Genomic DNA, 27,194 nt, shown 5'->3' on the forward strand with positions numbered 1-27,194 from the left:
GGATGAGATGACTGGATGGCATTACCGACTCAATGGACATAAGTTTGAGTAAACTCTGGGAGTTGGTGATGGACAGGGAGTCCTGGCATGCTGCAATCCATGGGGTCACAAATAGTCGGACACGACTGAGCAACTGAACTGAACTGAACCAGGTACTTGTGTATACACGCTTCTTTAGGTTAAATACTTAAGATTGGAACCACTGTATTATGGAGTATACATTATTCCAAATGATTTTCAAATCAACTGACTCATGTTCTATTTTCAACTCATGAAAATGCTTGAACATTTAAAGGTCATATTCTCATTTGTATGATATCCCAAAAGAATGATCACAATTTACCTTGGCAAGCGTTCTATTAGCTGGAACAGTCGTTACATCAAAAAGAAGGTCTTTAGTCAAAGGCAGTCCCAAACTCCAACCTCCATATCTACATGGAAAAATTGATATTTGTTTTAATGAGAAAATATTCATAAATAAATCTAAAATGTTTAACTAAAAGCTCATTTTTTTCTTTCCACTAAGTACACATTATAGTATGAAATAAATACAACCTGACAAATATTTTACAGTTTTATAGATTTCTTTTATCATATTTTTGTCTAAAGTGCACATTATAACTAGAAATTCATGGACTCTTAAAAATAAAAAGTGGATTTAAAAAATTCAAATAGGAATTTTAAGGAAAGGTTAGTTTAAATATTGACCAAATTAAGAATGGGTTAAATAAATAAATAAGAATGAATTAAATACTAAATACTAAATAATATTTTAGTAGTTATACTAAAATAATTTTCTTGTGACTATTACTGTAAATGTGATGCTGCAGAGCTATATTTTTGATGTACAAAGAACACTACAGGATATTCTTCACATTTTTTTTAAAAGTAAGTTTTAGAATGGTTTGTTTATAATAAACCTCATTTTGTTGAAAATATTTAATGTATATTCAAGTGTACTTGCCACCTTTCTCTCCTAGCTTTATTAAGCTATAATTGACAGATTAAAAGTGTATATATTTAAGGCATACAATGTTTTAATATATGTATATGTTGTGAAATTATCCCCACAATCAAGCTAATTAACATATCCATTATCTCACATAGTTACCATTTTCTTGTATATGTTGAGAATTCTTAAGGTCTACCCACTTAACAAACTTCATGTAATCATCTGTCTTCTTAACTAGAATTGCTGTACTTAGACATCCAGAATGTATTCACCTTGCTTTACTGAAACTTTGTACCCTTTGACCAAAATTTTCCCACCTCACCCTTCCCCCAGACCCTAATAACCCCTGTTCTACTCTTCTGTTTCTATGCATTTGACTGTTTTGGATTCCCTATAAAAGTGAAATCATGCAGTATTTGTCTCTGTTATTTCACTCAGTATAGTGTCTTCCAGTCCATCCACGTTGTTGCGAATGTAAGCCTGCCACACTTGCATCTACGGCAAATGTTCAGGTGGCTCAGGAATGAGCCTGCGAACTTGCTCTACAAGAACACATTTCATTCACATGCAGATATCATACTCCAAGGTCTGAGATGTTCAAGTTGGAACTAAGGACAACTGTCACCAAAAGTCATGCCTTAGAACTCTCTGAGTTTGCACAGTCCAGTCAACTTGTTTTTTGCTTTGAGAAAAAAATATGTACAAAGTTAACAATACATTTTTGAATCCCAAAACAATGTTTACAATGTGCTCAAATAAATCTTAACTTAGTTATTAAATTAATTTACTTAAATTTTAATATGTAAGGATGTTTAGATAAAACAGAATTTACCCACATAAATAATCAATAGAAATTTGCATTTTATTGTCACAAATTCAAGACAGTTAACTTAAAATTAGAAAACAAGATATTTTAAATTTTTTATAAAGTTTTTATTGTTTTTACCTTTTTTGTGTAAACTCATTAGCAGTTGATATAAGATAATTTTCCAAGTGGTGCCCAGTGAGGTTATAAATTACTTGGGAAGAATAAGTTCTTCTATGAGGTGGTGAATAGTTAAATTTAGGACATTCCTGAAAAATAAGGTTAAAAAAGTTCATTTGGGACAATGCTGTACAAATTAAATAGACAATGTCAAGAAGCTTCAGTCTCATGATTTGTCTATATGTGCAACTGGTAGAGTGTGATAAGGGTGTCTTCTGCCTCTAAACATCTGTGAAAATGAAGTCCTCTTGCCTTTGCCAAGAAATAACACAAAGTTATTATTTATATAGACCACATACTTTGTTTAAGACTTGCTTAAAGCCAAAAAAGAACACAAGTTAACCAATGTTAGATATTTCTTTCACTGTACTGACAAGCTTGATATGTCAAGCTTGATATGTTTAGAGAACATTAAATTTATGATGACTCAAAATTCTCTCAGTTATTCACAGGGAAGAAAAAAGTATCTGCCCCAAATTGAAAAGATAATATTAACAAAGATAAGTTCTCAGGGATGGACAACAGTGGATGAAAGAAGAAGAAAGAAAAGTCGCTCAGTCATGTCCGACTCTTTGCGACCCCATGGACTGTAGCCTACCAGGCTCCTCCCTCCATGGGATTCTTCAGGCAAGAATACTGGAGTGGGTTGCCATTTCCTTCTCCAGGGAATCTTCCCAACCCAGGGATTGAACCCGGGTTTTCCGCTTTGTAGGCAGATGCTTTACTGCCTGAGCTACCAGGGAAGTCAAGTATATATTACATTAGTTTTAAGGGACTAAACCTAGGTTTCAGATTTCAATTTTACCCATATCTAAGTCTAATTTATATATATGTCTTATATACATGTTGCTTATTCATATATAAGTTGCAGACATAGTACAGAGAGTTCCTGTATGCCTGTCACCCAGTTTTCCCCATTGTTAGCATCTTATGTTACCATCAAAATTCAGTGCCTGGGTCCATTACTATTAACCAACCTCAGAGCTTAGTTTAAACCCCTTATTTATAAGTTTTTAGCTTTCTGCACTTCCTGACTTCTTACTTTCTATTAGAGTGTATCATGCTTCGCTGCTTAAACTTTAGTTTGGGAAAAACCTAGCACTTTTCCAGTTTTTCCTCCATCTTCCACATAGTGTCTCAGAGCTGAGACTAGTACCACATGTGTGGATCAAGAGCTTGCTCTAAAAAATGAACGCTGAATTTTACCTTGCATCAAGTTATAAAATGTGAAGATCACATTCTATAATGCCTCTGGTTTCATAAAAAGAGATATGTATGAATGTAATTTTTAGCTTTAATTTTTTATTGAATTATACATACAGAAAAGCATATATATATATATATATATGGATACTGTATGATAAATTTTGACAAACTGAAAACACCCTTGAACCAGCAACTGGATCAGAAAACAAAACAATGCTAGGACCCTAGGAGCCCCCCTCATCATGTTTCCTTTCAACCCTAGCACTCCCCAAGTAACCAGCACAGAAGAGTTTTGTCTGTTTTTATATTTTATACAAATGTAATTGTATCATATATACTTTCTCACGTCTGGACTTTTTTTCACTCATCATTTATTTGTGAGAACATGATGTGTGTAGTTGTAGATCAAATAGAGGAAAACAATAGAATGGGAAAGACTAGAGACCTCTTCAAGAAAATCAGAGAAACCAAGGGAACGTTTCATCCAAAGATGGGCACAATAAAGGACAGAAATGATATGGACCTAAAAGAAGCAGAAGATACTAAAAAGAGGTGACAAGAACATACAGAAGAACTGTACAAAAAGGGTCATGGCATTTAGTACCATCATTTCATGGCAAATAGATGCAGAAAAATTGGAAACAGTGGCAGACTGTTTTCTTGGGCTCCAAAATCACTGCAGATGGCTACTACAGCCATGAAATTAAAAGATGCTTGCTCCTTGGAAGAAAAGCTATGACAAACATAGACAGAATATTCGAAAGCAGAGACATCGCTTTGCTGATGAAGGTCCTTATAGTCAAAAGCTATGGTTTTTCCATAAAGAAGGCTGAGCACCGAAGAACTGATGCTTTCAAACTGTGGTGATGGAGAAAACTCTTGAGAGTCCCTTGGACTGCAAGGAGATCAAACCAGTCAGTCCTAAAAGAAATCAGTCCTGAATATTCATTGGAAGGGCTGATGCTGAAGCTGTAGCTCCAATACTTTGGTGACCTGATCTGAAGAGCTGACTCACTGGAAAAGACCCTGGTGCTGGGAAAGATTGATGGCAGAAGGAGAAGGGGATAACAGAAGATGAGATGGTTGGATGGCATCACTGACTCAATGGACATGAGTTTGGGTAAACTCCGGGATTGGTTATGGACAGGGAGGCATCCATGGGGTTGCAAAGAGTCAGACATGACTGAACGACTGAACTGAACTGAAGTGATTCTACTGTTGCTGGGAATTTGGGAGGCTATTACAAATATTATTACTATAAGTATCCCAGTATATGTCTCTCGGTGAACTAGCACTTCTGATGTGTATATAATAGGAATGGAATTGGTGAGTCCATAGGGTATGTATATCATCAGCATTAGTAGATACTATCAATGCTTTTAGAAGTTGTTTACATAAATTTGGATTCCCATCAGCAGACTATTAAGTTGAAAAAATTTTAATCTACTTTTTAAAAAAATTAAAATCTATCCAGATTCTATTTTTAAATACTAAGTTAGTAGACTTTTACTATGAACTAAAGAAAACACACAAAGAATTAGTTAGGTTAGATGAGAGATTAGAAAACACTTTGAGAGCTGGGTAAGAATAATACTTATAATGCAAGGATTTCAAAAAATGCTTGCTGGATTCTAGTTTTTATTGTTAGTAACTGTCTTACATGAGACCACAAAAAATGGTTGCATTTACTGAAAACATCTTTATTCTAAAATAGTGTACCAAGACAGTATAAGGTGTAATCATATGGCACTTTGAAGAAAATATTGCTAGATTCCTCCCCATGGGGAAGTGTTGATAACATGGTGACTCTCGGAAACTAACAGTGACCTCCTTTCTTCAGCAATCTTTAATTTCTTAAAAGTTAACTGAATTGATGGACCTAGGGCTTCCCTGGTGGCTCAGTCAGTAAAGAATCCGCCTGTAATGCAGGAGACCTGGGTTCGATCCCTGGGTTGGGAAGGTGCCCTGGAAGAGGGGATGGCAGCCCGCTCCAGTATTCCTGCCTGGAGAATGCCCATGGACAGAGGAGGCTGGCAGGCTGCAGTTGATGGGGTTGCAAAGAGTCAGACATGACTGAGCAACTAAGCACAGAAAACAAAAGTGTGTTTCTATAGAATACAGACAGGGTGTTGGTTGGAAAATCTTTAATGTTTCTTTCAGGACATGAATTATTCTCGCATCCTGGAGGTGCTGCTTGGAGGCATACCGAGTTCTGTTCTGGACTTAAACACTACTAACTTCCCAGCTGACCACTATGATAGCAATCTCACTGTGCTTTCAAATATTACGCTATGGAGGCATTTTGTTGTGTGAAACACAGAGCTTGCTGGTTACAACTGAACTGAGCCCCCAAACTCACTTTTAGTCAGTTTCCACAAAGACTGTCATAGAATTACCTACCCCAGGAAGTTTGTCCTAAGATGGATTTAAAACAGTGACCTGAAGTTCACTGTTTCTGAGCTGTCCGGATCCACACCACTGAGCTACTAGCTTCTATGAAATGAAACTATATCCACTCTTTGGTAACCTAGAAAGATCTTTCAAGCTTTGACATTTATTCCTTTTTTTTTTTTTTTTTTACTTCACTGATAGCGAATTCCATCTTACCTGGGTGTTTTCTGAGCAGGAGCAAACGCCAAAATTAGTGATAGGTTCTTCTCCACTGCTGTCCCATTTTCCCAGACTGTTTTTGTTTAAACACCTCCTGCAAGTAAGAATAATTTTAAAGTGAGGTGTGTATATATTCTCGTGTTTATGTATAAGCGGGTATTTGATATTGAATTCAGGTATAGTTCTCAGTTCAATTTACCGATTTTTCACAACTTGAAAATACATTGCACTACCATTTCCAAGTGATCTGACATCTGATGGGGGAATGAGGGACAGCACTTAACGATTAAGCAGTGCTGAAACCAAAGCTCATTGCCTCAATGTGGCAGGATGGAACTTCTTGATCCCTTTATTTTCTTTGCTCTTTTCATCCTCTCCTCTGAAGAGAAAGGGATTTTTAGAAAAATAATGCACTAATGTCAAGTTTGCACGTGTCATGTACTATCTTCGAAGTTTGAATTTTTGTTACTGTTCAGTTACTACATCATTTTGAATAAGCAACACTGCTGCTGCTGCTAAGTCGCTTCAGTCGTGTCCGACTCTGCGCGACCCCATAGACGGCAGCCCACCAGGCTCCCCATCCCTGGCACTCTCCAGGCAAGAACACTGGAGTGGGTTGCCATTTCCTTCTCCAATGCATGCCAGTGAAAAGTGAAAGTGAAGTCGCTCAATTGTGTCTGACTCTTAGCGACCCCATGGACTGCAGCCCACCGGGCTCCCCCATCAATGGGATTTTCCAGGCAAGAGTACTCAAGTGGGGTGCCATTGCAACACTATATAGTGCAAAAGTCTGGGGACTGGAGTCAGAAGACATGGGTCTTGGCTTTAGCTACACAACCTACTCTCTAGATTTCTTTTGACAAGTATCCTAGTTCACACGAGCCTCAGTTTCTTCATCTTAAAAATGAGATTAACAATTCACAGGGTGGTTGTGATTGTTTAATGAAAATATGTATACAAACAAACTTTACAAGTTAGAAAGCACCTCTTACTATTTCAGTATAGCATCACCACGGAATGAACTAAAGGCGATAGATAAAGTCTTAAAAGATAGACTTCAATCAGAGGGCTGACCTCCTCACTCAAACAACGCACATTCACCCATCCACACTCTTCCACATACATGAACACACATGCATGCCTGTGCACACACACTGGAATGCTGGGGAAAAAAAAAAAGAACTACTTACGGATCACTGATATTCAAACACATGTTGTCAATGCCAGGGAAGCTCCACATTGCTGAGACCAGGTCTTTTGTGCTTGGGTGATAATTTCTATAATATTAAAGGACAGAAACAAATTTATGTTTCCTTCACTAGAGTTCCATATTAAACTCATGCTCATGAATAATTCGAAGAAATGACATATGCTGCGTACAGGACTATTTTCTTAAATATCTAAGAGAGATGTAGACTCAGAAAGAAGGTCACACAAAAAATAAGCACATGTCTCTATTTGGCTGTCTTACTATTTTCCTGTCACATGCATTTAGTGATCAACTATTGCATATATAACATTATATTATACACAATTCTGATACTGTTATTCTGTATTTAATAAAAAGTTATTTGCCATGTATTACAACAGATTGAGAAGCCATACCTAATCTGGTTTTCCTGATTAAATATTCATTAAAAATAAAAATCTACCTTAACTTTATTTTTAGACAAATACAAAAACTCTTACAGTTGTTTGCTGGTGAGGGAAGTGTCACGTGATAAATCAAACTGTATATTCCTTTGGCAGGATCAGGAATTGTGGCTCCTGAGTTCTTTATTCTTCAGCATTTTATGACATTCATTCAGCCACAATGCACCTCTGGAGGCATTGGGAAAATGTTGTTTCAGTTAAAGGGAAGACACTTACGCATAGAATGTTGTCTGTTCCGAGGTACCATAAAGAGATGGGGTGATTTCGAGCTCTGGATAACTGCTGCTGGAACTTCTCAGCGTGCCGAGGCCCATGGCAGTTGTTACAAAGACAATGGGGAGAATAACCTGTGCTATGAAGCCCTTCCAGTTCCGGCGGGTGTGATGGAACCTCTTAATGAGAATAGCCATAATCTTCTTCAATAACAGTTCAAAACCAACCGATCTCTCTCCTCTGGTCAGGATTTTGTCTGATTTTAAAAAAGAGAGAGAGATTTAACCTGGTTATGGGAAATCTTGATAAATCAAGAAATAAAGTAACTTCAAAGACCATGGATCCTGCTTATTTAACTTATATGCAGAGTACATCATGAGAAACACTGGGCTAGAAGAAGCACAAGCTGGAATCAAGATTGCCAGGAGAAATATCAATAACCTCAGATATGCAGATGATACCACCCTTATGGCAGAAAGTGAAGAGGAGCTAAAAAGCATCTTGATGAAAGTGAAAGTGGAGAGTGAAAAAGTTGGCTTAAAGCTCAACATTCAGAAAACGAAGATCATGGCATCTGGTCCCATCACTTCATGGGAAATAGATGGGGAAACAGTGGAAACAGTGTCATTTTATTTTGTGGGGCTCTGAAATCACTGCAGATGGTGATTGCAGCCATGAAATTAAAAGACGCTTACTCCTTGGAAGGAAAGTTATGACCAACCTAGATAGTATATTCAAAAGCAGAGACATTACTTTGCTAACAAAGGTCTGTCTATTCAAGGCTATGGTTTTTCCGGTGGTCTTGTATGGATGTGAGAGTTGGACTGTGAAGAAAGCTGAGTGCCAAAGAATTGATGCTTTTGAACTGTGATGTTGGAGAAGACTCTTGAGTCCCTTGGACTGCAAGAAGATCCAACCAGTCCATCCTAAAGGAGACCAGTCCTGGGTGTTCATTAGAAGGACTGATGCTGAAGCTGAAACTCCAATACTTTGGCCACCTCATGTGAAGACTTGACTCATTGGAAAAGACTCTGATGCTGGGAGGGATTGGGGGCAGGAGAAGAAGGGGACAACAGAGGATGAGATGGCTGGATGGCATCACCAACTCGATGCACATGAGTTTGGGTGAACTCTGGGAGTTGGTGATGGACAGGGAGGCCTGGTGTGCTGCGATTCATGGGGTCACACAGAGTTGGACACGACTGAGCGACTGAACTGATGCACTGAACTAAAGACTATGGATGAATGGTGTAATGTGACACAGTAGAAAAAGCTGATATCTTAAAGATTTGGATTTGAGGTTCAGCTCTTCACTGATTGGGCTTCCCTGGTGGCTCAGACAGCAAAGAATCTGCTTGCAATGCAGAAGACCTGGGTTCAATCCCTGGGTCAGGAAGATTCCCTGGAGAAGGAAATGGCAATTCACCCCAGTATTCTTGCCTAGAGAATTCCATGAATAGATAAGCCTGGTGGGCTACAGTCCATGGGGTCACAAAGAGTTGGACATGACTGAGTAACTAACACTTTCACTTTCTTCATTGATCAGCTATGGGCCTGAGTCTCTCCATCTTAAGAAGCATATGTAAAAGTTCTTTGAAAATTATAAATTACTATACACAAAATATTCTTTGTCATATACATAGTAATTTTAATGTCAAAGTGAGACAGCTAGAATTTTATAAGTGAATATTGTCCCCAATCTCCTAAAGTCTCAGTGCAGAATCAATATGTATTACTGACTACTAATATTCAAGAGGTAGCTTCTATCAGGAGATTGGACTCAAATAAAATGAACAAGAGAGCAAAACATCAGTCTAGTATAACTCATCCCTGTTGTCGGTAACTTGGTGACGGTAAGTCTAATTGGCTCTCATTATGGGGCCCAATCAGAGAAGGGGATGGCACCCCACTCCAGTACTCCTGCCTGGAAAATCCCATGGACAGAGGAGCTGGGTGGGCTGCAATCCATGGGGTCGCTAAGAGTTGAACATGACTGAGCGACTTCATTTTCACTTTTCACTTTTCACTTTCATGCATTGGAGAAGGAAATGGCAACCCACTCTGGTGTTCTTGCCTGGAGAATCCCAGGGATGGGGGAGCCTGGTGGGCTGCCGTCTATGGGGTCACACAGAGTCGGACATGACTGAAGCAACTTAGCAGCAGCAGCAGCAGCATGGGGCCCAATGAAGTCACCTTAAATGTAGGAAAAGGAAAATGCTCTCCTCCAAAGTACAATTCTAGTTCAAGTACTTATTTGTTGCATTCTTTTTAGAAATCTGGACTGACAATATGGCGTTTTAAAACTCCATTTTTACCACTTTAGTCACAGAAAAGATCTCATTGGAAAAAATGAGATCCTCCCTCCTCTCCAACAAGCCTACCCCACTCCCATGTCTTCTGAGAGTGAGAGCCGCACAGCAGTGGAGGTCATAAACGGTGGCTTGGGTTTTTCAGGTGGCTCAGGGGTAAACAATATACCTGCCAATGCAGGAGTTGGGAGAGACACAGGTTCAGTCCCTGGGTTGGGAATATGCCCTGGAGAATGAAATGGCAATCTACTCCAGTATTCTTGACTAGAGAATCCCACGGATAGAGGAGTCTGGCAGGCTAAAGTCCATGGGGTTGCAAGAGTCAGGACACAACTTAGTGACTGAGAATGCATGTCTCAGTAGTGCTCATACAACAAGTAATTTCAGCAGCCCCTCTAAAAATAGTTTCAAATATGACATTTCTTCTGAAGGTCTGCCACCAAGCATTCCTTTACATGTGATAAAATGACAGTATTTGTCAACTCTGTGGATATTTTTAATCCTCCATCACAAATTATGCGGCACAAAAATCATGATCTTCATTTAGCTGATAAGAAAAAATACAACGCTGCTTAATTTAAAATGAATTCCAATTAAATCGAGTGAACAAGTTTAAATGAGAACTCATATCTCTGCAAAGGGGAATTGCAGAAGGAGCTAAATATTGTAAGTTAATTAGTATGCTTTTCTGTTTCTTGAGAAATTACATGTCGATGACTTACAGGTGTATCAAATGGAGCAAATATGTGCTTTCTAAATGATAATGTCAAGGAGGGGAACATTCTGACTGAAGAATAGTTTCAAATTATGAGACAAATGCAGAGGCAAATGCATAACATTTGCTTCCTGAAGCAGCTGACCCCGCTCTAAGTCCTCAATTCCATAGTCTCAGCAATGATATTTCCAAAAGGTGACATCTGAGGAATCTAGCAGAGGACAAATGAAACTCCCAAGTTCCAGAGTTATACAAACACCAGAGATTATATTTTCTGAATTTTAGAGTCAAGCAAATGTTTAATCATAAGTTCTATTCCTAGAGATTTTTCCCAATTTAAGCAAACTCTTGAAATGACTACTCCATAATTTATACATGGTTTTACTATATGCTTCCTTAAGTAAATAGTATTTCCAAAGGCATAAACTAACTGTCAGAGTATAAGACAGGATAAAAGCTATTTTCAAAAGAGCCCAATTCCTCAAAGCTGTGACAAGTAACAGCATTTCCCAAACATATCTTGTGTGAAGACGTGGAGGTGGGGGGGAACCTATTATTATAGATTCTTCACTGTTAAGTCCGACTTCATGAATTCAGTGCATGCTCAGATGCTTCAGTCATTTAGACTCTTTGCGACCCATGGACTGTAGCTTGCCAGGCTCCTCTGTCCATGGGATTCTCCAGGCAAGAATACTGGAGTGGGTTGCCATGCCCTCTTCCAGGAGATCTTCCTGACACAGGGATTGAAACTCCATCTCATATGTCTCCTGCGTTGGCGGGTGGGTTCTTTACCACTATTGCCACCTGGGAAGCCCTGTTGGACACCATCAATTATATGAAGTATTGAACTTATTGGACACAACTAGTTGGAATAAGTCATATCCTGAAAATGATTCCTCATAGCTAGACAGGATACACATCACTACCCTAACAAGGAAGTTCATGTTCTTCAAAATATTTTTGCAATAGGGAATTCAATTTGGTTTGATAAATATTTTGTATATAAAAATAAAGGTTATATTTCTTTAGTCTTTTTAAATTTAGAAAGTATAAAGTTTAATTAAAAAATCTGTCCTGTGATTTTCTCATTTATGCTGTTCATTGGAATTAAGCAAAATGTGTACATTAGATTTATTTTACCATCTCTGTCTGTGAAATTGCTGCTGCTCACAGATAAATCATCAGGGGTTGAGATGCCATTGGTACTGGAACTTCCGATTTTCTTTGTTGTTAAGTGCTCAAGACTCCTATTATTTTTTTGTGACTCTTTAGTCAAGTTCAGAAAGACCTAGAAAGAGAAGCAGGAACACTTCATTAGCATAAAACATGTATGTGTTTTCTAGCTTTTAAGCTCAATTTTTATTTTAAATTTTTGTCACATTTATTGAGACTTTAAAGGAACATATTCATAGTAAAAGATATGTTTTCTCTAAGTGAAGCAACATGCTTGTTCTCAGAAGTCAGTCTTACATAAGAATGGTACTGAGATAATTTTAAGATGTTCTGATTTGATAAAATGTTTGTTTATAATTTTTATATAATCAAAACTATCTTTATTTTTGTTTCCCTTTACTTCTTAAAACATTCATTACAAATTTTTTTTTCTTTTTAAAAAGAACTGTTTATATTTATTCTAGGGGAACAGCAAGTTAATCAGCCTCAAGCAAAAAGGAAATGTCCAGGTGTACCTCTTCCACGGTGGTATCTGAAATGCCATAGCACCCAATGTTGAGGTCACCCAGGCCACTGTCCAGGGCTCTCAGGAGTGAAAGATAGGCCCCTGAAACTTTGGTGCTAAATGGAGGAAGCACGTAGACAAGTTCTCCCCCGATGTCCTCCTTGAGGTAGGCGTCAGGGAGATGTGACTGGATCATTGCCGTCACAGCTGTGGTGTCACACACTGTACTTGCATTTAGATTTGGACTCTAGAGACGAGAAGAGAAGTTAAACACTCCCTTGTCTTCACATTGTAGGGCCCAAGGGCCCCAGTCAGAGGGTGGCGAGTTCTTTTAGGCCAGTACAGACCTGTGCCAGGGAGTATATCACTCCTCTCTTGCTCCCTGTCCCACTGGGGGTCCCTATGGTTGTCTGTCAGTCACTATTCTAGGGCTTGTCTCCCACCTCACCCTGTCCCTTCTCCAGCCTCCTTGCTCACCTCCTCTCTCTCTCTCACAACAAACGTTCGGTTATTCAATGCTTCAGGCTCAGGAGCGCTCCCTCCTTAGGGTCTTTGCAATTGTTCCTTTGCCCCAGATAGTGACAGGGCTCACTCTCTTCTTGGCCTTAACTCCTGGGTCATCTGTCACCTTCTCAGAGATGCTGTCTACTTAAAATGGCACTTCCTAGCGTTCCCTATGCCCTTTCCTCTGCTTTGTTCTACCCATAGCAGTTATCACTTGCTAATATTCTAAATTATATACTTATCAATTTTACCACGCGAATTCCCCACACTCCCATCAGAACATAAACTCCATAAGAGCAGATATCTTAGCATCATCAGTTCACTGCTGTATCCCCAGTGCCTAAGACAATGTCTTGGGCACATATTAAGATATCATATATAACTAATAAATAAAATTTTAATTGAATTAAGGAATGTGACAATGAACTACTTTTTCTATTTTGGGAGTCGCATTAGGATGATAAGATATAAAATAAATGAGAGTAGTCATAGCATATACATCTTGCACAACATAGATAAATAGCACTATTTGAGATAGTAAGGGAGCCTTAGAAACTAAGCATTTTTGTTCTTTGAAGATGTGAAAGCATCACTGGTCTGGCTGAATCAGTCTCCACATTACCAGTCAAGGAACACTGATCAGAAAGTGAATATGTGACTGCATATTCCTTCATTGGCTTTTTATAGAGCAGAAAATCTAATTTTTAGCCTTACAGGCTGAAATGTAGGGGAACTAACAGGCTGATCATTCATCAGTAGCCTTCAGTATAGACTTTCTTTTATCTAGTACGTTACTTCTCAGTGTGCAATCCCAGACCAGCAGCATCAGTGTCATATGGGTAATGTGGACCTTGGTAGAAGTGTAGTAAATTCTAGAACCCATTCCCAGATCTACTGAATCAGAGACACTCGAAGGTGGAGCCAGAAGTCTGGATTTAACCAAGACCTTCAGTGGTTCTGAAATTTGCTCGAGTTTGAGAAACATGAATCTAACATATTAATAGTGAATTTTAGCAATGTATGAAGTTGGACAGATTCTACTTCTGTTTCATACCAAACTGAATTTATGACCCTACAATGAGGTATAGTTTCTCTCCTACAAACCTTTTTCTTGGTGAGTGTGAGGTGATACCCATCTCCAAATGCCTCCTTGAGATAAAACGGTGACCCGCAGCAGCGCAGCCCTCCTTGCTCCAGGAAGGCAATGCGGTCACTCAGCACTTCAGCCTCATCCAAGTGGTGTGTCGACAGAATGATTGTTCTGGCTTGAAAACACAGAGAACAACCCAAAATGAAAAATGAAGCTACAGTTGCCAAGATATACTGAGTTAAAATAAGTAAATCCTGTGATTTATGGAGAGTCACATTTTATGAGCTAACTGAAACACTGACCAGAGGGGCTTCCAAAATGATCGAAGAGAAATTCAGAAGGGGTGTTCCTAAATACCTGAGGCAGGTTGCGGGGGGTGTTCTTGTAAGTTGACAGCAAATATGCTCTAAGGCTAACTGTCCATACTCTGTAGTGGGAGCTGCTGCTGCTAAGTCACTTCAGTCATGTCCGACTTCTGTTAATCCCTTATTCTGTTCCCTTGGCTTCACTTCCATTCTCTCTCTCTGTCTCTCTCTCTCTCTCTCTCTCCCCCTCCCTCCTTTTCTTCACTATGAAAAAGCCATAATTTTAAAGACTTTTTGAAAATTTCTCTCTGATTAATCCACTCCACTCTGATTGCTCCTTTGCCTCACATCCTGCTAGCACTTATTTAGTCTGTTTTCAGTTTATTTTCGTTTGTGTATGTTTGGTATCTCTAATTAGATTCTAAGCTCCTCTAGGCAGAATTTGGAACTTCTGTTGGATTTGCACACTCTCACAAAGGTCAGTTAAGTGCTCAGTTCACAGTGGGCTCTACATAATTATACACTAATTGATCCAGAAATTTAGCTAGGAGAAGACAAGACCTGGGAAAAGGAAGAGCACACCTTAGATGTTTAACAGAGATTATAAACAGAAAAGACTTCAACTTGTGTGCTTGCATCCCAGAGGGCAAAACTATAACTGCTGGCTGGAGAAGTTATAAGAAAGTACTCATACCAGTTTTGTTCTTGGATATAACATCCCATATACTTCGCCGAGAACATGGGTCAACGCCAGTGGATGGTTCATCCAGAATTACCACCCTTGATCCTCCGATGAGAGCTATTGATATGGATAACTTCCTCTTCATTCCTCCTGACAGTGTTCCAACTCTCTTATGACGATGGCTATATAGTCCAGTATCTTTTAAAGTCCTTCAGAAATGATGGGCAGTGGTTATGTTTTACAGAGTATTTGAATTTTGGAAAAATACAAAAAGCACCCTAAATAAGAGGTATTCATTAAACAACTATTATGTGCTCAGCAAGGTAAACTATTGAGGATTCACGACATAGTTTTCTGTTGTTTATCATCTAGTTGGAGGTATAAAATTAATACTAAGAAAACACCATAAGGACTATATGGTTCATTATTTTATTCATTCATTTGACAAGTATTTATATAGAGAGTCCCTGCCTGTTTTCTGCCAGACTGTGTTTTAGGTGCTGTGGAACAGCATCGAGCAGATAATGTTCCTAACCCATGAGGAGATGATGATATAGTATAGTTGTGTATCAGGAGTAATGCAGGGGAAATTCAGTTGATAAACATATTCCCAAGAAGATTATAATTTTCTATTTTATAAGTGTAATAAAAAAACAAATAACACCGGGTATATGAGATGAGTGCCTGGCGTGTGCTATTTTAGGCATCTGTTTTACACATGGTGGCTCCCTCAGAGAAGGTGATGTTTGAGCAGGACCAGAGGGGTGGAGTAAGTCTAAGGGCTGTCTGGAAAACGCTGCTCTATGTAGTGGGAACATGGGCAGCCCGGAGGCAGGAGCAGGCCCAGCATAACTGAGCGTGCACCTGGGCGAGCATGCCTGGAGCAGAGTGAATGTGGAAGAAGCAGAAGGAAATAAAAGCAAAACCGAGATTGAGGGCAGGTCAGGAAGAGTCTCACAGGCCTCGATAAGGACATTCCTGAGTTTCACTCTGAATGTGGTGAGAAACCATTAGAGGGCTTTGACAGAGGAGTGACATGGTCTAATCTGTAGTTTAAAAAGGTCACCCTGACTGTTCTTTGAAGAATAGACTGTACAAGGGAATGTAGAAGCCAGGGGTCCAGTTAAGACTTGTATGGTGGCCATGGAGATTGGAAGCAGAGGAATGGGGGCAATACAAGACCAGAAACGAAGGCAGCTATTTCCAGGGTAATAACTGGCTGCTGAGGAGAATGTATACAATTCTCATAGGCCCTTATACAAAACCCATAGGCCCTTAAATGTACACAATAGCAGAAAAGTAGAAAAACTGAAAACAATTGTTTCCTGAGAAACTGTTTCCTACTGGTGTTATTATTGTAACTTGACTTCTTTCTGAGAGAAGTTAACCAGCACATGTTCTCATTCCTGTCATATCTGACCTTTTCACTTCTTCATGCAGCTGCTTTTTAGTCCAGTGAGGAACTTTAATGGAGCCGTAGAGGAGAAGGTGCTCCTTGGTGGTGAGGTAACTGAACAAGACATCATGCTGCATGCAGACGCCCATGTTCTTCCGCACAACGTGCAGATCTGTTCTGATATCTTTTCCGTAAACAAAGATGGTACCTGCCGAGGCCCCAAACAGTCCAGTCAACATGGAGCTGGAAATGAAGAAACCATAAGTTAGGTGTGAACCAAAACTTTGATCTAGGTTTTTGGACTAAATATATCTCAGCTGTTAGCAAAAAATGTTACGGTGTATCTTCCCAGGGCAGGTCAAGCTATGAAGTAAAATCGGATTAATTGGGAGTAAAAATTAAAATTGCTTTTAAGCTCCCAATACTTTAGTGTTACAGAAGCACATGTGATGATGATGGTGGTCGTGGTGGCAATAATGACAGAAAGGGTTGGGCTTTCTAATTGCAAATGCACTCCCGTCTTCAGCAAGCTCCCACACATCCCTGGCATCAGGTAGTTCCCATAGGCCATTAAGCCTCAAATTTCTATTTCCCACGTGAACTTTGGTCATCTTCAGTCCCCCACTCTACCCTGTGACTTGAATATTCTCACCTACAGAACTCCTCATCGTACTTCAGATGGTCAGTAAACTGGGCAGTTATTTAATATCCATCTTCTCCACTAAAATGTAAGCCCCATGAAGTCAAGGAAAGGACTTTTTTTTTTTTTTTTTGTACCACTCTTACCATCTAACTAGTGTCTTACACATAACAGATCTTAAAGGACTATTGTGGATTAAATAGGGAATCAATACAATGTGTGATTCTTCCCATAAAAATGCATTAAAATCAAATAACGTATTTCTTTATACATTCCTTATACTCAGAAAACTACAATGGGGACTTTTTCAGCTAAAATTATAGCCTCTTCAAAATCCTTCTCCATTCCTTTTCTTTATTGTCCTCTTATTGCTTATTAGAAATCTTAATTTTAAGCACTATACTCTCAGTATGGCAACCCACTCCAGCATTTTTGCCTGGAGAATCCTCATGGATAGAAGAGCTTGGTGGGCTACAATCCATAGGATCACAAAGTCGGACACCACTGAAGAGATTTAGCACAAACACAGTACATTCTCACTAGAAAGCCAACTCTGCATTGAAACAGGTCGTATAAATGAGAGCAGCTTCATGTTTGCTCCTTTCATAACTCTCTTTTGTCCCCTTTTAATTACTGAAAAATATGTTTTGGCACTCACTGAGCTTACTCATGATGACAGTAAACAGCATATCTGAAAATGGATACTTTTTCCCAAATAAGACAAGAACACCAGCAGCATCTTACAGCTCACTCCAAGCAAAGCCTAGTGGAGCACTGGAGGTAAGTCACAGAAACAATTTCAAAACAATGTCACTTTTAAAACCATTCAAATCTTTTCTCCATCAGGACACAGGAAAATGCTAGTTAAGTGAAGAGAGAGGAAGAACAGCCCATGTACTGTTTGTGAACTTTTGATCTATATCTGATAGCTAGTGATTCTTTTCTTTTTTCTTTCTTTCATGAATCCAGGCAAAGGATCCATTTAATAGAACAGATGGGGCTGAGTGTGTTTATACCAAGATTTGTGAATCCAAACTGGTATACAGGCCAGGGTAAAAATGCAAATAAGTGAAACAGACTGACTGTATGAGGCAGTAAAGTTGGTGGGGAGCAGGGATGAAGAACAGTCATTAAACCCGCTTTAAGAACAGTCACTAATAAGTCCAAAACAATTGTCTCTATCTAAGCCTGTAGGTCCAATGTTTCCAAAACTTTCTAATATTTAAGAGATGACAGGAATGTTTATTTTTATCTGAAAACTCTCCTATTTTTATTTGAAAACTGGCACAGGAATAAAATATTTTGAGAAGTAATAGTGGGCCAATATTAGGTAGACCAAAATGAACCTATCTGGTGGGTCTGATCCAGACTTCGAGCTCACAGGCTTAAACTTGCTTCTACAGTAAGCAAGTTGAGGTCCATCTGGGAGCTTTAACAACTCTATTTTTATGAAAGAATTGGGGAAATATTAAGTAATATGCTTCCATGACACCTAAGTATTGAAAAGTAACATACATGGTGGTAGTCTTCCCGGCTCCATTGGGCCCCAGCAATGAAGTAATATGACCTTCATAGAAGTTCAGATTGAGGTTATCAACAGCAATTTTTGAGCCATAGATCTTTGTGACCCCATGCAGAGCAACCCCAACTGTGAGATCTTTAGGTTCAGGCTCAATGTTGGAGGAAAATTTGTATTCAGGACCTGGAGAGAAATCAAGAGAAGAGTTGTAAGCTTACAAGGAAAGAAAATGCAGCTAGATTTAGACTTTTCCTTAATTAAAAACCAAAGACTATAGACACAAGCCTCAAAGTAAAAAAATAATTCCAGATATAAATGGTCTATTATAGTCTTCCACCTTCTCACTTGTTTTAAAAATGAATGAGAGTGTTGGAACCACACTCTAAGGTTTATATTACCTGTCTCTGTCAGAAAAAGAAGTTTCAGAATATAGTATCATAATACTGAATTCTCCTTTATTCAAATCAAAGATCTCAAAAATTCAAAATACAAGTTTAAGGCTTGGTCTTCCAACTGAACAGGGTGATACTTATGTATAGAATAAATGTCTATACTTGGTGGACAATGCTTACTCAGATCTGTGGTTGTAGAATCAGTTCATTAATTACTCTCTACATTTCCTTCATGCATCACAAAAGAACTAGTTATATGGCTCATCCTTACTTTATAAAACTGACACTGCTCACCCAATGTCAGGAAGTCACAAGCCTTAAATTGTTTGTTCTTTGTTGGTGATGGGTTATGCTAAATTATCCATACTTGTTACTTGGTTACTCCTTATGACTAGTGACAGATGGCTGGAGTGAGGGGTGCAGACTGTGGCCAAGGAACAAAATTTTTCTCTGTGTGGATCTAACTGGACCACAAAGGGATCTGCAATCTTGGCCTAATTAGCACCATATGCTAACCAACTGAGTTAATGAGCCCAGAAAAGGCCACGATTTAATCTCCCTAAGAGTCCAAACACATATGTGTAGACATATTCATCCATGACTAAAAGGATGATAATTTTGCCATTTAGAAAAACATAATTAAAATCACTAGTCATGTAAATTTTACATCACTTCTCTCATAATAATGCATGTTGTTGACCTACTTGTCTTACTGGCAGATGGGTTGGTGTTCTGCATCATGATATTAGTAAACATAAGCCCATTGCTTTTCTCATGATTCACTTCTGCACATCCCAATCGTTCTTTCCAATAGGAAGGAAGGAATGGAAAATACCACGGAGCTGCCATACCATATGTACCTGTAACAAAAATGTATTAGGAAAAGTAGTTTTAAATCGATTGTTAACATTAAGCATCAGAAGTTAAATAACAGTATTTACTATGTAGTATTTAGGAAATATTTTCATTTTTTTGATACTATATAAAACTAAAGTTGTCTCAGTTTCCAAAGTAAAGTAAAAAAGAAAGCCAGTTTTTAATTCTTTCCTTTATAAACAGCTTCAGTGGTACAGTTATACACTATAAAATTTAATCATTGTAAATGCAGAGTGTGATGATTTCTAGTAAATAAAGTTTTGCAACCAGAACAACAATCCCCAGATTCCAATAACTCCAAAAAGTTATCTTATGTGCTTTGCAAATAATCCCTGGTTTCAACCCAAGTCAGAAGCAATCACTGATCTGCTTTGTCTCCACATTTTTCTCTTTTACAGAAATTTTATATAACTGGAATAGAGTAACAATCTTTCATTTATTCATAGAATCAAAAATGTGCAAATATAAATAAGACTTAATGGGAAAACTTATGAGCATGTTGAAGTTTTAACCATTTGAGACCTTGGAGGGGAAACCCACTAGTCTTATTCCATTAAATTTGATAAATTTTCCTTAAAATTAGGAGCCTGATTTTTGCCTTTTATAATATCTCATACTCCCATTTGGAAAGACTGGACTCCATGCTTCTTAATTCATTCTATCCTTTAAAGGAATATGAGAGGAAAAAATTCAACAGTGCATTATCTCAGGCTGGAAAATTTTGGTTAGTTTTGGGATGGAAGTATTTTTGGAGATGATATTTGGCAAATAAAATATTAGAAAATATATATTAGCAGTTTTATAATGATAACAATCATGAAAAGCATGTATGTGTAGGAAGAATGATCATACCTGGGAAAACGTTCCGGACATACCAAGCAATAAGGAAATAAATGAAAGAGTCAGCGAGGATTAGACAGCACAGCCAGCCAAATGAAGTGGTGTCATCCTGAACTGGGGAACTGTACATATTTTCCCACTGAAGACCTAAGTGAACACATACATTTATTTTTCTGTGATACATTCTGTAGGTGTGAAAGATAAAATCCAGTTGAAAAGAAAGTGAACCTACCGATGCCTTGCTCCTCGTAGCGTGCAATGTACTGACCTGCATAACTGAAAGCTGTTGGAGACAGCAGGCTCTGTGAATAGAATCAACCAGAATGATAGTTCTTGTAGGTTTCATACATTTCACCCAGAGAGGTCTTAACCTACTTCAAACTTTGGGCCCTTCTATAGGTAAAACTGACACTAACTCTCGATCATATTTAAAAGCACAGAGGTCTCTTACCAAGCGCACTACAATTTTGGAGGAAAAGGGGAGGCAATCGCAGAAAACAAAAGAAGGAAAATTATAACTTGGAAAATATTTGTCAAAAATCCAAAATACATATCTAAACTTACTAAATGTTGTTCAGCAATTTACAAAATTGGTAATTATAGAGTAGTGCAATGTTAAGATTAACATCAAATGAAAGGTTAGGGGCCAGAAGATGTTTTTACTTCATAGATTGTCTTCAAGTAATAGAAGTTTTATGCATGAAAATATATTAAAATATCAGTTGAGTACTTATAATGCAACAAATAAAAATTTAAATGTTGTTTAAATACAAGGCGGCCAATGTCAAATGAAAGTTATTTATCCCTATTTCCACAAACAACAAAGTTCTAATACGAGCCTCAGTCAATGGTGAACTTTACTGCTGCTTTCCACATTTCAATATCAGTGAACTTAATGCTTTCATTAAAGTTCTTAAATTAATTTGGTACTTTGAATTGAAAAAGCAGAAAAGAATTCAAAATTGATTCTATGCTACCAGCACATTTGTATTCATGCCTGTAGGTTACATGTCATAAAAACCACAAGAATTAGTCATATATGAGAACAATGCCAGTAATAGAGGTTCTAAGATATTTATGGAACTGGGCCAGAGATAAGTCAGAATTCTTGATGATCTTCAAAACATGATATATTACATTTTAACTGCTCTTTCTTACAGCATCATCTATTATGATTTTATAAACAGTGGAGGAAAAGTTTTCTTTTCATAGTCTTATGCTTGTATGGTAGACAATGATTAGGACAGTTACGCATATTTTGTAATTACTGCACTTGTACATTTAGAGAGTCTAAACACACGCACAAAAGTTCATTCCTTTCATACCCTGGCCATTCAGTTGTGACAGCTGACTTACCATGAATACTTTTATTACATAGCTCAACTCATTTTCAACTGTAATCAGAACAATAAATGGAAAAAAGGCAATGATGTAAATGAGGCTTCCGATCAGAGCTGCAATGTTGGTGCTGTTGAAGAAGGCACTGATCAGATAGCTCATGGCGATAACCGAGAAGCTGTAGTCCGAAAAATACAGGAACAAAATGAACCCATTTGTTTTAGGAAGAATATTGCCAAACTTGAGTATGATGATGAGGATGCCGATGGTAATCAGTAAAAATGCAACACTCTCTATGAGCCAGGCGAAAAAGTGGCTGCAGGAGTTCACTCCCATCATCTTCATGTACTGTAAAAACGAAAACATGTTAGTCTCTTCTTAAGCTAATATATTCTCAGATGACAGTTATTCCTGTACCATTCCAAAATGTCCATGAGACTCTTGAAACACGTGAAACTAGGCATTTTAACGATGTTTCTCGGTATAGCATTTGTCCACGCTCACTATATGACATTAACGTGGCTATTTATTTCAGTCCATCTTAGATTGTAGCTCCCAGGCTGCCCCAATGTAATGAATGATTTGGATGGTGAGGTTTGTTTTATTTTTTGACAAGCTCATTTTATAACTGGTATCTAAGTGATGTTTCCAGATTAAACGAATTGAGAATAGACACAAAAATTTGTTATCCCCTGCAGAATTTTACAACATGAATTTGATATGTGTGCAGGTAAGAATATTTCAAGTTGGTGAAAACTCATAATTTATTTAAAATTCAATGTATGGATTGAGATAATAAAACTCCATTATTTTCAACTAAACATTAATGAAAAATGCAATAATTATTCATATTCCTATAAGAAATAAAGTAGACCAGATTCCTAAGATGTTAAACTATGCAAACTTTGAAGAAGACTTTCTGCATTTTGGCATAATTTCCCTATCCTTAAAATCACTAACAATCTAGGTCAGGTTTGTTATCTTTGTTTTCCAAAAAAATTATAAAAGTCCATGCACCCAAAATGAACACATGCATCTCAGATAATCTACACCTCTCTCTCAACTGATATTATGTATTATTTCAGTGGTATCCTTAGTGGTCAAGGCATTCCATCAAGGTGGAAAGACAGACCAACATGAGGTGTTTTTGCGTTAACTCAAAAGGATTCTGAATGATCTGAAGCCCCCAGGACCTTGGGTGTTTTGAATCAGTGACTTGAGTTTGTACACGGTTTCTAGTTGTAACAACTCTTGATTAATAGTAAGTTTATGAATCTAATATTCCATCTTAAAAAGAACAAAATAAGTGTTCCACTAACAGCTTTGTAATCCACTATTTTTTTTTTTTTTTGAAAAATCAAGGATGTACAATGTCTTCCCCTTTAAATCTAACTTGTCTAGGAAAAAAAATAGGGAATGCGCCAAATCTTTTACTATACAAGCAAAATACGATTTTTACTTTCTGCCTTTGCAATTTATCACGTTTTGATAACTCTGTTGCTCCAGTTGTTACCATGGAAACAGCTACCTGACTGCCACTAGTCTAAGCTGTGGGCCTTAAGCGAATCATCACTAAGGAAGTCCCGTGACTTCTCTTAACTTTACCCTTTTCCTCACCCTCTTCTCTCCCTCCTACTCCTTTCCTCCCAGACCCTGCACACTTTACAGTAAAGATTCAACCTATGTTTCTATAGGAATAGATGTGTGTGTCAAAGTAAAAAAAAAAAAAAAAATCAGCATGGAGTGAAGATTCACTATGGAAGGTTTTATCCAATTGCTATGTATCTATCATTGAAAAGAAAGTTAGATTTTGGTGTGAAAGAGACCTCATAGATCTTATTTTAGCAATTTCCCTGTATCCCACCCAATTTGCAAAATTACTGAGTCATGTTTGATGCCTTCATTTCAGAGATACCAATTCTTTTTTGTATTTTGGCCTTTCCCATTATTTGTATTTTGATGTTTTAAATGTTTTTAATGTTATTTGAATATAATTATATGGGAAGTTATAGAACCCATGTAACTATCTGAAAGCTGATATTCACCACTTAATTTCATTTGTCCTATACAAAAATTTTCTCCTCCACCCAACAGCAATGTATGTCAGGAAGAGGCAGTATCACTATATTTTACAAAGTGGATATGAAGTATCCAGAATGCTATCAAGGACATGAAATAGAGCTGACTTCATGTTTATAAATGTGTTTTCCTTCCCTGACTGTAGATAGCTTCAGTATAAAACATTTATATATCTAGAAAATTCTCCATTCATAGCCTTGTTAAAAATAATTTAGCAAACCCAAAGAGCAGGCATGAAGGTGTTTATCATAGTAATTTGGAAGTTTTCAAGGCTCAAGATCAGATTTCTATTCCCAAGAATTGGTAAAAGTTGGAGACTGATCATTGCTTTTTATCAAAACAGAACAGATTAGATGCCTCCAACAGTGTTTACTACTTAGCACTCTAGCATCAAACTTCAGAGTTAAACTTCAGGATTTTATGCCATGAGAAGAACAGCTGTTATACATAAAGAAAAAAGCAATGAGTGCATGTAGGTCATCCATAAATTATCCAGACTCGCTGCCAACTTTGTGATCATCAACAAGACCAAGCTTGCTAATGGAAGGTGGCCCACAGAGGACGACGGGCTGTGCTGTCTTGGGTGTCGTTGGAGTCTCCTCAGAGTGACAGATGCAAGTGCCAGCTTGTAATCAAACAGCCACTTGTCTCAAGTCTCCCAAACCTGCTGGAGCAATTCATCAATATCTGATAACCTGTGGCTCAGGAAAACCCCTCTGCACAGTGATCAAACTGTGCTCCAGTTCTCAGCAGGAAATAATGAGAAGAAAGAGATTCTGTGAGATTTTAGACAAATGAGTCATCACATTCAAAAGAAGCTTATGCACAGGGACTGACATTAAATACTGTCAAGAAAAGAAATCATAAATATACATATATTTACTTGACAGCAAGTTTTCATTCAACAAGAATGTCAAGAACTGGTTAATAATATTTTTGTACTTCAAATTTTATATTCTCTTAAGATATTTATGTTATTGTTTTTAGTAGGATATAAAGGATATTGTGATCATTACTTGGAATATTCCATATTCTTACTAGTAGGATATATACCAATAAGACATAAAAAGGAGTAAACTGGTATTCAAAAAAAGGAGACAAAATTGCCTCAAGTGAAGTACCACAGAACTACAGACTTTTGCATAATATTTGGCAATCATTCTGCAGACTATAGATATTTTAGGATACCTGTCTGAATTGAGAGACAGAACTCCAAAATTTTGTCTCAAACTGAATATAAACAATGAAATCCCCATAAATGACTTATTTTAGACCAAATAGATGAAAATAACCATAAAACCAAGAACACAGTGTGAAAAACAACTCTTCTGTGTAATATAAAGTCAGCCTTTGTATAGTTTTATATTTTAATTTTTAAAAGCAAGAAATGCAGAATAAAGCTCAACTGAAGGGCATTTTGAAATATTTTTCTAACTATATGATTAATTTTATCAGTAAACTTATTGGGCATTAGTATTTGTACTAAGTCTCTTTAACAAGTTAAAGGAATTTACTAGAATCATACCATAATGAGGTCAAAGATGAATGCCTTCATTGAATTAGCAACTGACTTGATTTCTCTGTCTAAATGTGAGAACAATTACAGAAGGAAAAAAGATGTTTTGTTTTGTTTTCTACTTTTTTATTCAATTGGAATGAGAAGGAAGTAAAGAAGGGGCAGCTTTAGATCTTAGTGAATATTAAAATGATAATATTAAGATCTTGAGTTGCTGGTAATCTAAGAGATTGTCCACCATTATCTTCAAAAGTCCTAAGTAGTCTATGCTACTAAAAAAAAATTGGGAGAGGGAAAGTAGCTACGATATGGAAAAGGACTAGTCAGAAGTGCTAAAGAACTGTTAACATATCTTGATTGTCCTCACCACATAAAAGAACAGATAACTACATGATGTGAATAGAGATATAACATAATTCTAGGGTGTTAAATATTACTGCAAAACATAAATGTATCAAATCAGCAATTTGTACACCTTAAATTTGCATAATGTAATACATCAATTTTCAGTAAAAAATAAATAGAATAAAATAAGCTCTTATTAAAAAAAAAAAAGTTTAGCATGGCAAAGTTCAAGAAATGGCATGCCTTGTAATTATCATTAACCAAAAATTACTCTAACTAAATACAACACAGAGATAAACACACACACACAAACACACACTGTGTTGGGGTTAAAAAAAAGCCAGTCCAGATCCACCATTTCACTAATCTATAGTCTTTAGCAAGTCATCTCTCACTTTCTGGGCTCAGCTTTTTCATCTCGAAAAAGGAGGGGGCTAGTTTAGAACTGTCAGTGGTGGAAGGAGGTGAGCAGGTATATTAGGAATATTTTGCTTCCATTAATTCATCTCACAAATAGATAATATTCCTTTAAATTTAGGACACTGCTAATTTTAAGATGTGTCATTACTTTAACTGCCACCAAGAAAGAAAAATCGCTGCCAAATGAATTATGACACCCTATCAAATATATCTCAATTTCAGAAGCTTTAAAATATGAACAAAAAATCATTATCTTCGAATTGATAAAAAATGAATAATTGAATGCCTCTTCTGTTCTGGCAGTGAGAAAGTACATTCTGGAAATATAATGCTGAATAAAGTCTAGATGACATGACTCAAAGAGTTTAGGTATTGGGCACAAATGAATATGAACTGAAAGACTCAAATTCTGATGTCTGATTCCAAGTTCAATAATCTTCCACTATGTAACTTTGACTCCCAAGACTAGCTGGTTAAATTTTGAAAGTGGATGCCTGCAAAATGAAGACACAGAGCTACCAAACAGAAACTAGTTCACCATTAAAAATGCCTTTCATATCTTCTATTGAGAAAAACTCTTTATTGTGCTTTGATATTTTTCGGTGACATCCATAGATACATTCAGAGAGTTCTATTTTCAAGCCAAAATAACACAATATGCATGTATTATACACACACACATATAGAATAGACAGATACATAACACATGTATATACACATGTACATATATACTGCATTTCTAACATTTTAAGGTAGATATTTATTTTGCTGTAGAAAAGAACTCAGAGTCTATCACAGTTTTACACTTCAGAGATTTCCTTTAATTTGTAAAGATTCACTTCGGAGTACTAGGAATCAGACAGAAAAATATAAGGTACAAGCTTGCAACCAAAGTTATGGTTCAGGATGTGAATTTGAGCTTCTAAACTGG

At 37.3% G+C, this 27,194-nt stretch overlaps 1 protein-coding gene across 1 annotated transcript in view; it reads right to left on the reverse strand.

The window, feature by feature from the left end:
- The window catches only part of ABCA12 (ATP binding cassette subfamily A member 12), a 199,564-nt gene that overhangs the window by 33,299 nt on the left and 139,071 nt on the right, over positions 1-27,194 (reverse strand). The window contains exons 24-38 of the mRNA NM_001191294.2: positions 21,922-22,251; positions 20,798-20,867; positions 20,578-20,712; positions 19,563-19,709; positions 18,454-18,640; positions 16,323-16,541; positions 14,915-15,111; positions 13,930-14,090; positions 12,332-12,568; positions 11,784-11,931; positions 7,623-7,875; positions 6,944-7,030; positions 5,751-5,847; positions 1,899-2,026; positions 344-431 (exon numbers count right to left, since the gene is read on the reverse strand). Coding sequence (NP_001178223.2) covers positions 344-431; positions 1,899-2,026; positions 5,751-5,847; positions 6,944-7,030; positions 7,623-7,875; positions 11,784-11,931; positions 12,332-12,568; positions 13,930-14,090; positions 14,915-15,111; positions 16,323-16,541; positions 18,454-18,640; positions 19,563-19,709; positions 20,578-20,712; positions 20,798-20,867; positions 21,922-22,251 — 2,484 coding nt within the window. The remainder of the gene's footprint in view (positions 1-343; positions 432-1,898; positions 2,027-5,750; positions 5,848-6,943; positions 7,031-7,622; positions 7,876-11,783; positions 11,932-12,331; positions 12,569-13,929; positions 14,091-14,914; positions 15,112-16,322; positions 16,542-18,453; positions 18,641-19,562; positions 19,710-20,577; positions 20,713-20,797; positions 20,868-21,921; positions 22,252-27,194) is intronic.

Source organism: Bos taurus, chromosome 2, assembly GCF_002263795.3.
Source record: "Bos taurus isolate L1 Dominette 01449 registration number 42190680 breed Hereford chromosome 2, ARS-UCD2.0, whole genome shotgun sequence".
NCBI lineage: Eukaryota > Metazoa > Chordata > Mammalia > Artiodactyla > Bovidae > Bos > Bos taurus.